The 12,741-nt window shown below is 56.8% G+C and overlaps 1 protein-coding gene across 6 annotated transcripts; it reads right to left on the bottom strand.

The window, feature by feature from the left end:
* Nucleotides 1-683: 683 nt before the first annotated feature.
* LOC111143532 (fibronectin type III domain containing 5) lies at nucleotides 684-10,414 on the bottom strand. Of its 6 annotated transcripts, none has more exons than XM_022497348.1 (6): nucleotides 8,349-8,436; nucleotides 6,440-6,555; nucleotides 5,739-5,937; nucleotides 5,287-5,376; nucleotides 3,110-3,240; nucleotides 684-2,222 (listed from the first exon to the last, which is right to left on the bottom strand). In XM_022497348.1, exons 1-6 carry the CDS (start codon nucleotides 8,419-8,421, stop codon nucleotides 2,184-2,186), a joined length of 648 nt encoding a protein of 215 aa, XP_022353056.1. In that variant the 5' UTR covers nucleotides 8,422-8,436; the 3' UTR covers nucleotides 684-2,183. The 6 variants fall into 6 exon arrangements, with proteins under 6 accessions (XP_022353056.1, XP_022353060.1, XP_022353057.1 ...); XM_022497352.1 differs by lacking the exon at nucleotides 8,349-8,436 and adding an exon at nucleotides 10,299-10,414 and having other exon boundaries at nucleotides 1,766-2,788; XM_022497349.1 differs by having other exon boundaries at nucleotides 1,766-2,050.
* Between the last annotated feature and the right edge of the window lie 2,327 nt (nucleotides 10,415-12,741).

Raw genomic sequence — 12,741 nt, forward strand, 5'->3', positions numbered from 1 at the left:
TAGAGTTCTGGGTGCCAATAGATTTCTCCTTTCCCACCCAGCCTTTAAGACTTGGCTTTCCTCCTCTTGGAACCTTCCAGAAGAGTCTACCCTAAGTCCCCCTCACCTGACCTCTTCTCTCCAGCTCTTGCTGGCTCTGGACAGGAGTGTTCGAGGTGTCCCATTTACTCGTTTGCTCATTAGCTAATGACATCATCACTCCACCTTTCAGCCTGCTGTTGGGATCCGAATGATGTTCCTTTAACCGCCCCAAACAGCATGCTGGGACTACTGAGCTGCCGCCAACAGCTTCTGCAGATCTCTTCCCTTCCTTCCTCACCCTGGGGAGAAACCAGAACTGCATTCCTTTGGTCAGGGAAAACACCCAGCCCCACCCAGAGGGGAAAACCCTTCGTTCTAAAAACTGAGCACCAGCCCGCGTACCTGTGTGGTGAGGCAGCCTGAGCTTGGATTTGGGGGCCTCGGTAATAGGACGATGGAGGAGCTATTTTCTCCTCCTACACGTGCACCCCCATCTGTTCGAGATTTCCCTTCCAGCTCCAGCTTGGCTGGCAGGCATGTCCCTAAGAAGCTGCAGGCCAAAATGGAGAGAGAACTGACGTCCCTCCTCCACACATCCTGACTGGCTGCCAATTGCCAGAAAAAGAGGGCAGCATTTGGGGATTTACCAGAAGACAAGGATGTGCCTTTTCATTTGTCTTTTATTTTACATTTAAAAAGAGGTTATTGCTCTAACTGGATCAGAGGTAAGGACCTCTCCACTAAGGAGCCTTGGCCTTGCAGCCCCATTCAGCAGGGATGGAAGTCACAAGACAATGAATGGAGCCTCATGCCCTTCCATGAGGAAGCCCTTAGTATTGCTGACATCTGCCTTTTATCCTGTCTCTCCTCCCTCCCTGTGCTGCCACGTCGGGGCCAAGTAGAGTGGTGGCTGACCTAGCCAGGAGAGCTCTTGTAGACCGGAAAGAAGGGGCGGTCATTGGGTGATGGCTCTCAGCTCTCTGGCTGGGGGGCCACTGCTCTTAACATTCAGTTCAACAGGTATTCACTGAGCGCCTACTGGGTGCCAGGCTTGTGCTAGGCGCAGTCCTCCCACACGCCTGTCCTTAGCCACCAACGGAAGGCACAGAGGTCCAGCTCTTCCCATGCAGGCATTCAGCAGCCATCACTTGTCAGTCCGAGGGAAGAGTCTGCCTTCCCTTAGCAAGCACCATTTTGTTTTGTTTTGTTTTGTTTACCAGAAAGGGGCAGTGGAGAGAGAGACCTGACACCTCACACCACTCAGGCTCTAGGGAAGGACATGAGGACCCTGGGTAGCTTTCCCAGAACCCTGGATGAGATGGCAAGATATGGAGACCCCAGAGGCCAGGGCTGCTCTGATTTCCACGGTAATGGCTCAGGCCTGCCTTCCAGCACCTTCCACTCCAGAGCAGGCGACTCAGTAGCCCCCGGGATGTCCCACGTGGACATACCTTTTCAGTTGCATAACCCAGCATTGTTCCAACTCCAAGAGACTCATCCTAAAGAAATGGGGCCAGTACCTCCCAGGTCTCTTTCCCACTTTGTCTTCTTAAAGGCTCCAGACTAATAATATTACAGTCGAATAAGGGCCAAAGAAGATGGAGGCTATAGGCAATCAGCTTGGAGCATTCCTTTGCCCCCTGGAGTGAAGCCCTTCAGTCATGTTTTCCAAAAGAGACAAAACAGAACATCTCACACACTCGCCGAGTTGTGCATCACACCACAAACAAGTCCGTGATGGCTGGATCCAGAAAAAGCTTGCTGGCAGCCATGACCCTGCCCCATGGCTTCTGCGATGGCTCTCGGTCTGAAAGACACAGCTGGAGTCCGTCTAGGTGCTTGTCATCTCCCAGGAGCTTTGTGCAAAATTTTCTTGAAGAGGAAGCCAGTCCAGGAGAGGCGAGGAGGCAGAAAGAAGGCTGTGTCTTATGCAGCTTTGCCTTTTCCAGAATGGGGCCAGGCCTTTTAGTTTTGTGGCTTGTTTATTTTTTGCAGAATTTGGGTTTGTAGTTCAGCCTCCTTCACCAGACTAGGATGGGGAAGAGGGAGAACAGTGCAGCTAGCTGGGCCTCCCCCCACCGCAGTCCTCCCTGTCCCTGTGCCCATGGACCTGGAGACCAGCAGAGAAGAAAAATGAAATCCTTCTCCCTGCAGACAGGCAGTCATGCTTCGATGATGTTCACTGAGGGCTTGTTGGGAAACTGGGAGGAAAAAAATGAGAGAAGCAGCCAGGGCTAATCGAATAGACTTCTTGCAAAGTTGGAAGTTAGGGGAGGACACAAGAAGGAAGGGCTGCCACCTAAAAGCCAGGCTTTCGTCCCGCGTGGAAGGAATGGAGTAGCCCTGTCTGCGTGTCTCGTCTCTCTGCCTTCTCAAACCCAGCCTTCGGCCTCACTCAGCGGCCAAGACTGGGTGCCGGGCCCTCGAACCCCCTGGCCCCCGGTTCCACCCCCAGCAGAGCCATCCCGCCGGCTGGTTCTCTCCCATCCTGCAGACCTGCCTCTGAGCGCGGCCTCGGCCCCTGTCACTGTCGACGTGCTTCTGGAGATGGGGGTTACTAAGAGGCTTCAGGAAAATGCGCCAGAAAGAGAGAAGCCAAGAGAGAGGACAGTAAGCCAGGGGGTGTGAGGAGATGGAAGGAGGAGGAAATGTGGAGAGGGCCAGATGTTTGTTTGTTGGGTAATCATCGTCAGAGCCATGAGATCCTCCCACTTTTCTAGCGTTTCTTCTGAGCTGCTCAGAGCAAGCACTGACAAGGTTTTCATATCTGTTTTGCAGAAGAGGAAATGAAAGTGAGGCACCTGCTCAAGGTCACGCAACACGGCAGGAGCAGAAATGAGCCCAGAACCCCCTATTCATGCTGTCCCACACCAACCAAGCATTCCACCCTCCCCACTCACTGCATTTTGTTAACCACACTGGTCCTGGTACCCGGCAAAAGGAAAAGGTCCAAAATCCACGTGCAGTGTCCCTGGGTCACAGTGGCAGTGGCCAAGCTCGGCTCTGCCCAGCCGCAGCCGCACCCGGTGCTGAGCTGTCCCCTGCTGCAGCCCCGGGGCCGCCCACCCGGCCCAAGATCTGCCCTCACCTTGCTGCGGAGGAGACCCCCTTGGTGCTCTGGTGTGCTGGTTTCTGACGCGCTCTTTGTTTTCTCCTTGTTGTTATTGGGTTCATTGTCCTTGATAATGTCATACTGGCGGCAGAAGAGGGCAATGACGCCTGGGGGATGATGGCGGGGTGGGGGTGGGGGGACAGGGAGAGCAGTGAGAGGCCAGAGGTCGAATCCCGGCCGCCTCCTTCATTCCTGCTGGCACCTTCTGAGCACCTGGTAGACACTGAGCTCCAGATGGCCTCTGTCCTGCACTGCTGCAACGGCCTGCCTCTGGCTCCTGTGTCCCCCTATTCCCCCAGCAGCCATTGCTTTCGCTGCTGCTGGGCTGGGCTTCCCACAACACGCATCTGATCCATCTCCCCCTTTCCTTCGTTACACCCCTGACAGCTCTCCATTCCAGTTAGCGAAACAGACACAGTAACATGCGCTGAGCCGGGCACGGTCACGGCCGATGCTGCCGAGCCTGGGGAGCGCCAGGAGGGCACCTCTCGTTACCGTCACCGGGCCACCAGTGAGGACACTGATGCAGAGAGCCCAGGAACCTACTTGAAGTTCCACAGTGGGGGAGCCCGGATGTGCACTCCAGGGTCTGCACTCTGCTAAATGCTCGCTATTAGCAAGCTACTCACTCGGGAGCTTGATAGTTCTTGAAAGTCAAATGCGATTAAGGAAGCCAGCGCCAGTGCCTCTAGGAGTCGTCTCCATTTTACCTCTGCTTTATGTAGAGCGCTCTTTCCTGATCTACATGCTTTAGGTCCTATCTTTTGACTTTCCACCACGGTAGATACAGGCCAACATCTCCCCCAACTTCCTTTCCCATCATCCTAACAGAAGCATATCACAGTCTTGGGTTAGTCCACCATGTTTATATTGTTACGATTGTATTAATACTGTGTATTTATAATGATATAATTATATAATGATATAGAATGATATATCTTATCATTCTATATCATATCATTATATGTTTATATAATGATATTATAAATTATAAATATTATATATTTATAATGATATATGATAAGGCACCACAAACCTCTTTTGTACAATCCTTTGGTTTTTTTACCTTTTTTCTTTTTTTACAGGTGCCTGTTTTTTGATGTGCCTACAGAACATTTTTTCCAAATGCTTCTACAATACAGGCTGTCCTTCAACTGCCATGCTAAGACAGCTTTGGCATGCTGTTCGAATCTCTCAAAACGGACTCCAGCCAACTTTATAGACTCGCCATCCTTCACTGTCCCCTTTCTACTTTCTCTCAGTCCACAGCTACACTGAGTCAGAGTGAACTGAATTTGTTTCTTATACACCCTGTCAATAGAACCCTGTTCCTTTTTTTTGTCTGCCTGGTGAACTCCTATTCATCCTTCAAAGCTCAATCCCCATGTTTCCTCCTTTCTGTGTTTTTCCTAATTTCTACTGCTAGACCTAGAATTAATTCCCCCTCCTCTGCCCCCATACGTGGCACTCATCACACTGAATTATATAGTCAAGTAGGGACTTGGCTTCTCGCAGACCCAGTTCCTACAAGCCCCGGGCTCTTCTTAGTCACGACTAGTACTATTATCTGGAATGGAGTGGCCATTCAGAAAATGCTGGTTGAGTTAAGAACTGAGATGAAATGTGTTCTTTATCCTTGGGTAGCTCACAGACAAGTGGGAAAAGGGAGAGACATGAGCCCAATGACCTCATCTAAGAGGAGCTACAGGGAGAGACAAGCAGTGCCATGCTCACGGATAGACTAGGGAGATCCTAAGGAGGCGGACTCAGGACTGGGCTAGGAAGACTAGGTTACGAGGCTGTCCCAACCCTGAGCCCCTGGAGGCCCGACACCCCAGAAGGAGGCATGGCCGCCACAGCCATGGCCGGAAGGCATAGGGGCTTTGGGTGTGTCCACCCCAGGAGCCCGAAATACTCCCGAGGGAGGGAAGGGCAAATGCTCAAATAACCTGTCCTCCAAGGCAGCTAGCTCTCAATCCGCTAAGTTTCTCGGGAGAGGTAAGCCAGCGAATGGGTCCCATCTGGTCCCCAGAGCAGGACTTCGAGACTTCTCCCATCACATCTCAGCGGCCTCCGCTTCTGGGAGAGAAGGGGCCTGGCCTGGGACTTCCGTTCCGCAGAGGCCAAGTGAGGCAGGGACGGGAGGCACTCACCAGCCCACATGAACAGGACCACGACGATGATGAGCACCTCGCCGGTCCGCAGCTGTTGGCTGCTCCCCATCTCCTTCATGGTCACCTCATCTGTGGAGAGAGAGAGAGACACTGGCCCGAGGCTCTTTTCGTCCCCAGCCCCTGTTTTAGGGCTGGGCCCAGGATCTTAAGCGCTTATCTCTATAGGTGCCTGGACACCTAACAAGAGATTCCAGAACATGCTAATGGCTACTTGCAGCGGCAGCAACAGGGCTTGACCCAAAGCTGGGAGTTGATACCCCCACGGTAGGACACTAGGGTGACCTCCTCTCTCTCAGGTACTGCTTTAGTAGGCGCCAGGGGTCGGGGGTCCGGGGAGGTGGTGGAGGCTGCTGCTTTCCTCAAGCTGCCCACTGCTCTGCCCCTGACCACCCCTCACCCCAGCCAGTCCCCCCAGCAGGGCCGGGGCCTGCCTTTGTTCTTGGATGCCATCTTCTCTGCCTCGCGTGGGGTCTTGAAGAGCACGGGCTCGCTGGCCGGACTCTGGCCCTGAATGGAGATGGCCTGCACGTGCACAATGTACTCGGTGTCCTCCTCCAGGTCCCACAGGGCGCATGAGCGGGTGGTGGTGTTCACTTCCTGAATGAAGCGTAGCATCCGCACGTCCTTCTTCTGCCAAGGCAAGTGCCAGGCCCGCTGTCGGTGGCGCCTGGCCACCAACCCCACTGGGCCCCCCTCCTGGCGGCGCCCAGGGCTCAGCCGACTACGGAGCTAAAGCCTTCCACACATAGGCTTCCTCACACCCCTCGTCTCTGTAGGCGGCTAGGACCACTGCTAGATCCGTTTGACAGAGAGGGAGACAGTGCGGGTGCGGAAAACTTAGAAAAGCTGCCTAAGGCCGTCTCTCCAGTGAGAACTTGCACTGGGTCCCACACTCAGGTCTGTGTGAGATCAAAACCGGACTTTTGGTGCCCAGTTTCCAGTCAAAGGCCCCAGAGCCTGCCTCACCAATCCTTTTCCCGCTGGGGTCCCCATTCCAAGCCACATGTGCAATTCTTCTGCCTGTCTTCTCCTGCTCCTTTATTTCTTTTTCCTTTCCATTTCTGCACACCCGCCTCCCCATCCCCTGCTACTGTCTGGATGTGTCCTTCCCTCCCAGTCCCTCAAGGGTTACCTGCTGAGAGATAGCAAATCCAATGACGACCTCGTCCTCCAGGACGTCCCAGCTCACCACTGCGGAGTTGGCCTTGAGGTGTCTGACAGTGACATTCACGGGGGCCGAGGGGCTGTCTGGGGGTGGGAAGGCACCTGAGCCTGAGCACCTCCTGCTGGGAGGCCCAGGCCCACGGTCTCCTAAGCGGGGACCTGGGGAAGGCCACACAGTGGCGGAGGTTGGCACACAGGTCTCAGTTCGTTAGTGCTTGAACGGTGAGGCCCAAGAGGCCCCAGGCTCCTCGTATCCAGGGTGGGAGCCTCCACTGGTCTCACTGGCCCTATCAGGGGTCCAAGCGAAACCTGAGAGGCCTGGGCTGGGGCCAGATCTAATGGAAGGGTGGGAAGGGGTGGGGCAGGCACGGGGCGGGGGTGGGGGGTTGGGAGGTGGGGGGGTGGGGGCATAGGTGGCCAAGGTTGCAGGTGCTGAAAGTCAGCCTGATGAAAAGCAGTCAAAAGGACTCCCAGTCTAGTGCTCTTTATACAATACCACACTGTCAGGTGAGTGACCTTGAGGGAAGGAGAAAGACCCAGAGGTCAAGAAGAGCCAGGCTATTCGGCTCAGGTCATGATCCCAGGGTCCTGGGATCGAGCCCCGCATCGGGCTCTCTGCTCAGCGGGGAGCCTGCTTCCTCCTCTCTCTCTGCCTGTCTCTCTACCTACTTGTGATCTCTATCTGTAAAAAAAAAAAAAAAAAAAAAAAAAAGAAGAGCCAGGCTAGGGTGAGCGCTGGGTTCGGAGTGAGGATCAAGAGAAGAATCCTTGGTATCCCAGTGAGGCAGACAGAATGCAGCCTGGGGAGGGGTCGACGTGAGCTGCTTCTCCACACTCTGCCAGCCCCGAGAGGCAGGTGGGGAGGTGATAGGGGAAGATGGGGTCACTCAGAGTAGGTTCTCCCAGGGGAGAGGCAGGAGTACAGGGTAGGCAGGGTCTTGACTTGGGAAGAGGATGAAAAGAGTCAGTCGAGAAAGGAGTAGGAGGGAGAGTGACCGGGACGGTGGAGGTCAGGGCAGGAAGAACCTCTCCTAGAGTCACACAGTGTGTATGTAAGCCTCCCAACAGACGAGTGCGGTCAGGGGAAGACCTAGCCCTGACCTAGCCCTGAGCAGCACCCTTTGGCCCACACAGGAGTGGACCTGAGGCCCCAGGGGCTGGGCCTGGGGCGACAAAGCCATCTGTGGAGACAGAGACAGAGGGACACAGACAGGTGGCGGCAGACACAGAACCAGAAAACAGACAAGTGGGCTATCAGAGACAGACGTAGAGAGGAAGCAGAGAGAGAGAAAGCACTGAGCCACAGAGAGATGGGTAGAGGAAGCGATGAGAGAGGCGCCAGAAGCTAAAGGGACAGATACAGAGCCTCAGGAGAGGCTGGGCTGGGTGAGGATGAGGCCGGTGCTCCGGGCAGGCCTGACCCTGACTGCAGCAGGCTCAGGGGTCCACCCCACCCACCCCAGTCCTAGGGTGCCAGTCCCCATCCCCCTCACACTTGCTCATGCAAACCCGGACCCCATCCTGCTCTGACCCGCAGAGTTGTCCTGCAGGGCTTTGAGGACAGGGAGGGAGGCCCATGGTGGGGGGACTGGTGTCCTCAGCTGCTCCCCAGGCCAGAGAAGGGAGTTCAGCTCAGTCACCTGAAGCAAAGGCCTGCGGTCAGGGCCAGGGGATGATGGGACTAGGGATCGCAAGACCCTGGACCCCAAGGCTGGGGTGGCCGGCCGGGGGTCGGGAGCTGGATGACAGGCCTGGGAGTCAAGAGGTGGGGGAGAGGCAGGGGCCGGCTTGGGGGGCGGGGAGCAGGAAGGGGCCCGAGGACTCCCGCCCGCCCGCCCGCCTGCCCCGCACCGGCCCCCCAACCCGGGCCCCCTTACCCGCCTGCACCAGCGCGAGGCAGACGTAGCCCAGCCACAGGCGGAGAGCGGCGCGGGGCGGCCCGGGGCGCATGGCGTCTCCTCCGGCCGGCCGGCCCGGGGCGGCGCAGGGGGACGCGGCTCCCGCGCCCGGCGGCCGCTGGCGCTGGCGCTCCCGCCCGCTGCCCGCCCCGCCCGGCCGCCCCGCGCCGCCCCGTGCCGCCTGCATGTCGGCTCCGCGGACAGCAACTCCCGCGCGGCGGCGGCGGCGGCGGTGGCGGCGGCGGCCGCGTCCACGTCGGGCGCCCGGGGGGCGGGGCGCCCCAACTGCGGGGAGAGGCGCGGGGCGGGGTGAGGGCGGAGGGCGCCCCCCCCGCCCCCCCCCCCCCCGCCCCCCCGCCCCCCCCTGCCCCCCCCCCCCCGTCCCCGACCCGGCCCCAGCCCTGCCCTTCCCCTGGGAGAGGGAGGTCGCGCGCCCCGACACGTATTAGTGTCCCCCTGTCCCCACCGCCCTCCCTCGGCCTGGGGGTCCCCACCCCCTACCCCACCCCACACCCGAGGCCTTTCCCGGCCCGGGACAGACTTGAGCAGAGGGGAGTGTCACAGCGGGGGATGGGAGCGAGACTGGAGTGCCGAGTAAGTGCAGCGGTGTATACAGTAAGTGCGGCCGGGAGGACGGTGCTCAGACTCACTGGAGACCTAGCTCTGTGACCCCGGCCAGTCCTTCCCCTTCCTTGGGCCTCCATTTTTGTCTCCGTGAGAATAACAACCCGCACCCATTAGGTGCCAAACGTTGTGCCAAGAGCTTGACTTGCATCGTGCCGCTTCTCCCCGAACCGCTTAGGAGGTGCTTTGTGACCCCCGTTTCGCACAAGAGACTGCAGCTCGGAGAGGTCACTTGACTTGCCCAAGGACCCACAGCAGAGCCAGGATTTGAACACAGGCTGATCTGACTCCCACGCGTGTGCTTGACTCCATTGTCTCCCCACCCAGAGTGAACTCACCCACCCCACCATGCCTGAGATCCTAGAACTTGCCTGTGCCAGTTGTTCCCCAGCCAGAGAACAATCTGGAACAATCTCTTCCCAAGAGGGGTGAGGGAAGAGTGGCTCGGCCCCCTCCCTCACCCTTCTGGCCCCCCTGAGTGCCACGAGCTGGGGAGGAGCTAACGAGATTCTAGGGGGCTTTGGAAACTGGGCAAGTCACCAAAGCCAATAAAGGGCGGGGATGGTTCCTTCCTCACCACCTTGGGACCACCATATGCCTACTGCTGTCCCTACCTCGGTCTCACACTCTCTTCTGCTCCACCCACCCCTTTTTCTGTTCTTGAAGAGGCACAGAGCTGCCCTTTCCCTGTACCTGCCACCCTCTCCCTAACGAGGGGACCTCCGCAACAGCGGGCGGCCAAAGGCAGCCCCCCACCTTGTGGCACTCCACCCTGAGTCCCAGTCAGAGAAACTAGGATGCCTTGCTCCAGGGTGGCACAGACCAGGGCCCCAGGGCCCCCGGCAAGGAGAGGCCCCCACGTCTCCAAATAAGCCCCTCCCCCCAATCTGAAATTCCATCACTAGGGGGCATTCCTTTGGGTCTTTAAGGGCCTTTTGGTCTTCCAGAAGCTCCTGGAAGGGCTAATCCTTTTTGAAAAGGGACAACTTTGCAAAGATATCCCACAGAATGTCTTCCAGATCTCCCTCGCACACATTTGAGATTGATAAACTGAGGTCCAGAGATGGAAAGAACTCCCCGAAATTCACACAGGGGTTCAGGAGCAGCCGTGGAGCCCTCCTCTCCCAATGCCCACTCCAGGACTCCCTGCATTGACCCCTCCCCCCAAGTTTCTATGGGTCACCTTGGAAAGGGTAGGATGGGAGGGGGCTCTGGGGTTCTTACTGAGAGCCCTTCGGTACGGCCAGGCCTGCTCTGCTCGGCGGGCTGAAACCCCCAGCCCCATCGGCTTCCCCAGCCACATACCTTGTGCTGGGGTGAGGCTCATTTGGCACCACCACCTCTTTGGGGCCGGAGCCAAGGAACCAAAGCACTTCTCTCTCCTGTCTCTCTCTTCACCCGGCAGCTGCCTTCAGCCCCACCCCGCCCGGCCCCACCCCACCAGCTGCAGCTTGGCCCTTAGGGACCCCACCCTCAACCCCAGCAGGCAGGAAAAGACATCCCGGGGCCTGCAGGAGCAGCTGGAGCCTCCTCAGGCCTCATCGCAGGAGCCAGCAGGCAGGAGAGGGGTCAGCTAGAGGTCACAGAGTCTACTCCTGTCCCCGCTAGGGAGAAAAAGAGAGAAGGGAGAGGGTCCTGGTGGGGTCTGGAGGCCAGTCTAGCGCGGGGGAAGGAGGCGCCACCTGCTGGCCTCTCCAGGTATAATCCCGGGTAGATGTAGGGCACTGGGGGTGGGGTGATGGCGGCGTCTAAGGCTTTGAGAGGGAGGGGGAAAGTGGTTGGAGGAGGGCGTGAAAGACAAGGAGGATTCGGAGAGTCGTGCCTGTGGGGGTGCAGCCTTCCCGGGCCCCAGGTTGCACGGGGTGCTTGGGCATGACCACAATTCTGGGGAAAGCCTTTGATGCCTGCAGTCTGGCAATCAGTGGAAGCTGGTTAGGAGGCCGTTAGAGTTGGGAGGATTTGGAGGCCCTGGTGATCTCCGGAGGACTTCAGGACCCGTTGCTGTGTGTGCACCATTTGTACACCAGCTCTTAGCACAAGGCTACAAGCAGTAGGCACTCAATAAATGTGTGTTGAATATATGGAATAAATTTGCTCTTCCGACATATATCTATTGAGCACCTATTATGTACCCGGCTCCGTGCAACATTCTGGAAATACGGCAGCGGGAGAATGAATAAATGCGTGAGTGAGGATCTAGGCGGGGATTGAGTGATGGACCTCTGTCCTCCCAGGCTGCACTGGTTTCTCTTTGGATGACTCCACAGACATCTCCTAGGGGGCTGGCTGGAGTGCCCAGACCTACCCAGAGTCCCAGTACCTCACTCAGGCTGCAGGCGCCCAGGCCGGACCCCAGGCAACCATTTAGAATGGGAAGGACTCCCCTTCATAGCCGATCCTCATGGCCCTGTCTAAGGAATTCCCTAGATACACGCACCCCCAGTCACAGGAAGAATGAGAAGGGCAGGAGAATGCTTTGGGTATATAAATAATCAAGCACCTACCAAGAACTTGACTTTTTGTCCCTGTTATTCGGAGTCTTAGGCTGGCACATGTTATTAGCTCCCGTTCCAGATCAGGAAGCTGAGACTCAGAGAGGTGTGAGAACTTGCCCTGGATCACACAGCTAGTGAATTAGGGCGTTTAACCCAGGCTGCCTGCCTACCTCCTCCCCTCACCTCTGGGGCGTTCCTTCGGGCGGGGATCCTGGCCCAGGATTCACTAAAAAACATGCATTTTCCTTTCTTGTAGGGCATGTGGGGGCTTGCGGTTTACAGAGGCAGAGACTAAGACCAATCCAAGACTTCACCACTACCCCTCATCAAATGTTCTCCATGTGCTGGCACATTACATACTTCAGAGAAGCGGCTGAGGAGTCAGGATTGTTATACCCATTTTATAGGTGAGAAAACTGAGGCTCCAAGTGAGAAAGTGGCTTGCCCTGGGAGACACTGGTCTGACCTGTCCAATCCCTGAAGTCTCCATCATGGCAGGATGACACCAGCCCAGCTCAATATTTCCTGAGTGCCTGGGCCAGGCCAGCCTGGGCCTGGGTACTGAAGACATAGTGATGAACCAAATCAGTCCCAGCTCCTGAAGAGTTCTCATGGTAGAGAAGAGAGATATGTTTAAAACAGAGAGAAACGACCCTCTGGACCAGGAGGCACCAAGGATCCAAAGAGGTCAGAAGGGAGCATTAATTTAAAAGGAAAGCAGGGAGGCCTTCTGGGAGGAGGTGATGCCTGAGCTTAACTAGTACTGAGAGTCAGGTGGGAATTAGTCATATGAGGGGAAAGGGACAGAGGAAAAAAGGAATCTTTGGCAGGAGGTGGGGGGCTAGGAAGGGGAGACAGAGGAGGATGGTGGGGGTGGGGGGTGGTTTGCTACAAGCTCTGGGCTGTGATGATGGGAGCAGGAAAAACAGCCCTGGATTTGAAAGGCTGTTCCAGGCTGCAAGAGAAGTTGGACTAGGGAGGGCTTTATTCATGCCACAAGTCCTGGGGACATAGCCCCAACCAAGCTGATGAAATTCCTGCCCTCATGGATTTCACATTCCTGTGGGAGAGGCAGGTAATAAACAGTGAGCTAATGACTAAGTAAAATCCCTTCCAGGACTCCCAGGGGCTATGAAAAAGCTGGAGTGCTGGGTCCGGAATGGCTGGGTGGGGTGATGTGAGCTGGTGTGCTGTCAGGGTCCAGTCGAGGCTTTCTGATTGGGCAGAAGAGACCTCCTTGCATCTCTTCAGTT

The sequence above is a fragment of the Enhydra lutris genome, unplaced genomic scaffold, assembly GCF_002288905.1.
Source record: "Enhydra lutris kenyoni isolate GAN:26980312 unplaced genomic scaffold, ASM228890v2 scaffoldscaffold9, whole genome shotgun sequence".
In the NCBI taxonomy this organism is placed as follows: Eukaryota; Metazoa; Chordata; class Mammalia; order Carnivora; family Mustelidae; genus Enhydra; species Enhydra lutris.

Excerpts from the sequence above, each read along its gene's own strand:
- LOC111143532 (XM_022497346.1), bottom strand. The coding sequence starts at position 8,421 with ATGCGCCCCGGGCCGCCCCGCGCCGCTCTCCGCCTGTGGCTGGGCTAC. Across the intron at positions 6,556-8,348 it reads CCTCGCGCTGGTGCAGGCGG|ACAGCCCCTCGGCCCCCGTG; the intron begins GTAAGGGGGCCC and ends TCCCACCCCCAG. Across the intron at positions 3,241-5,286 it reads GGTCCTGTTCATGTGGGCTG|GCGTCATTGCCCTCTTCTGC; the intron begins GTGAGTGCCTCC and ends ATCATCCCCCAG.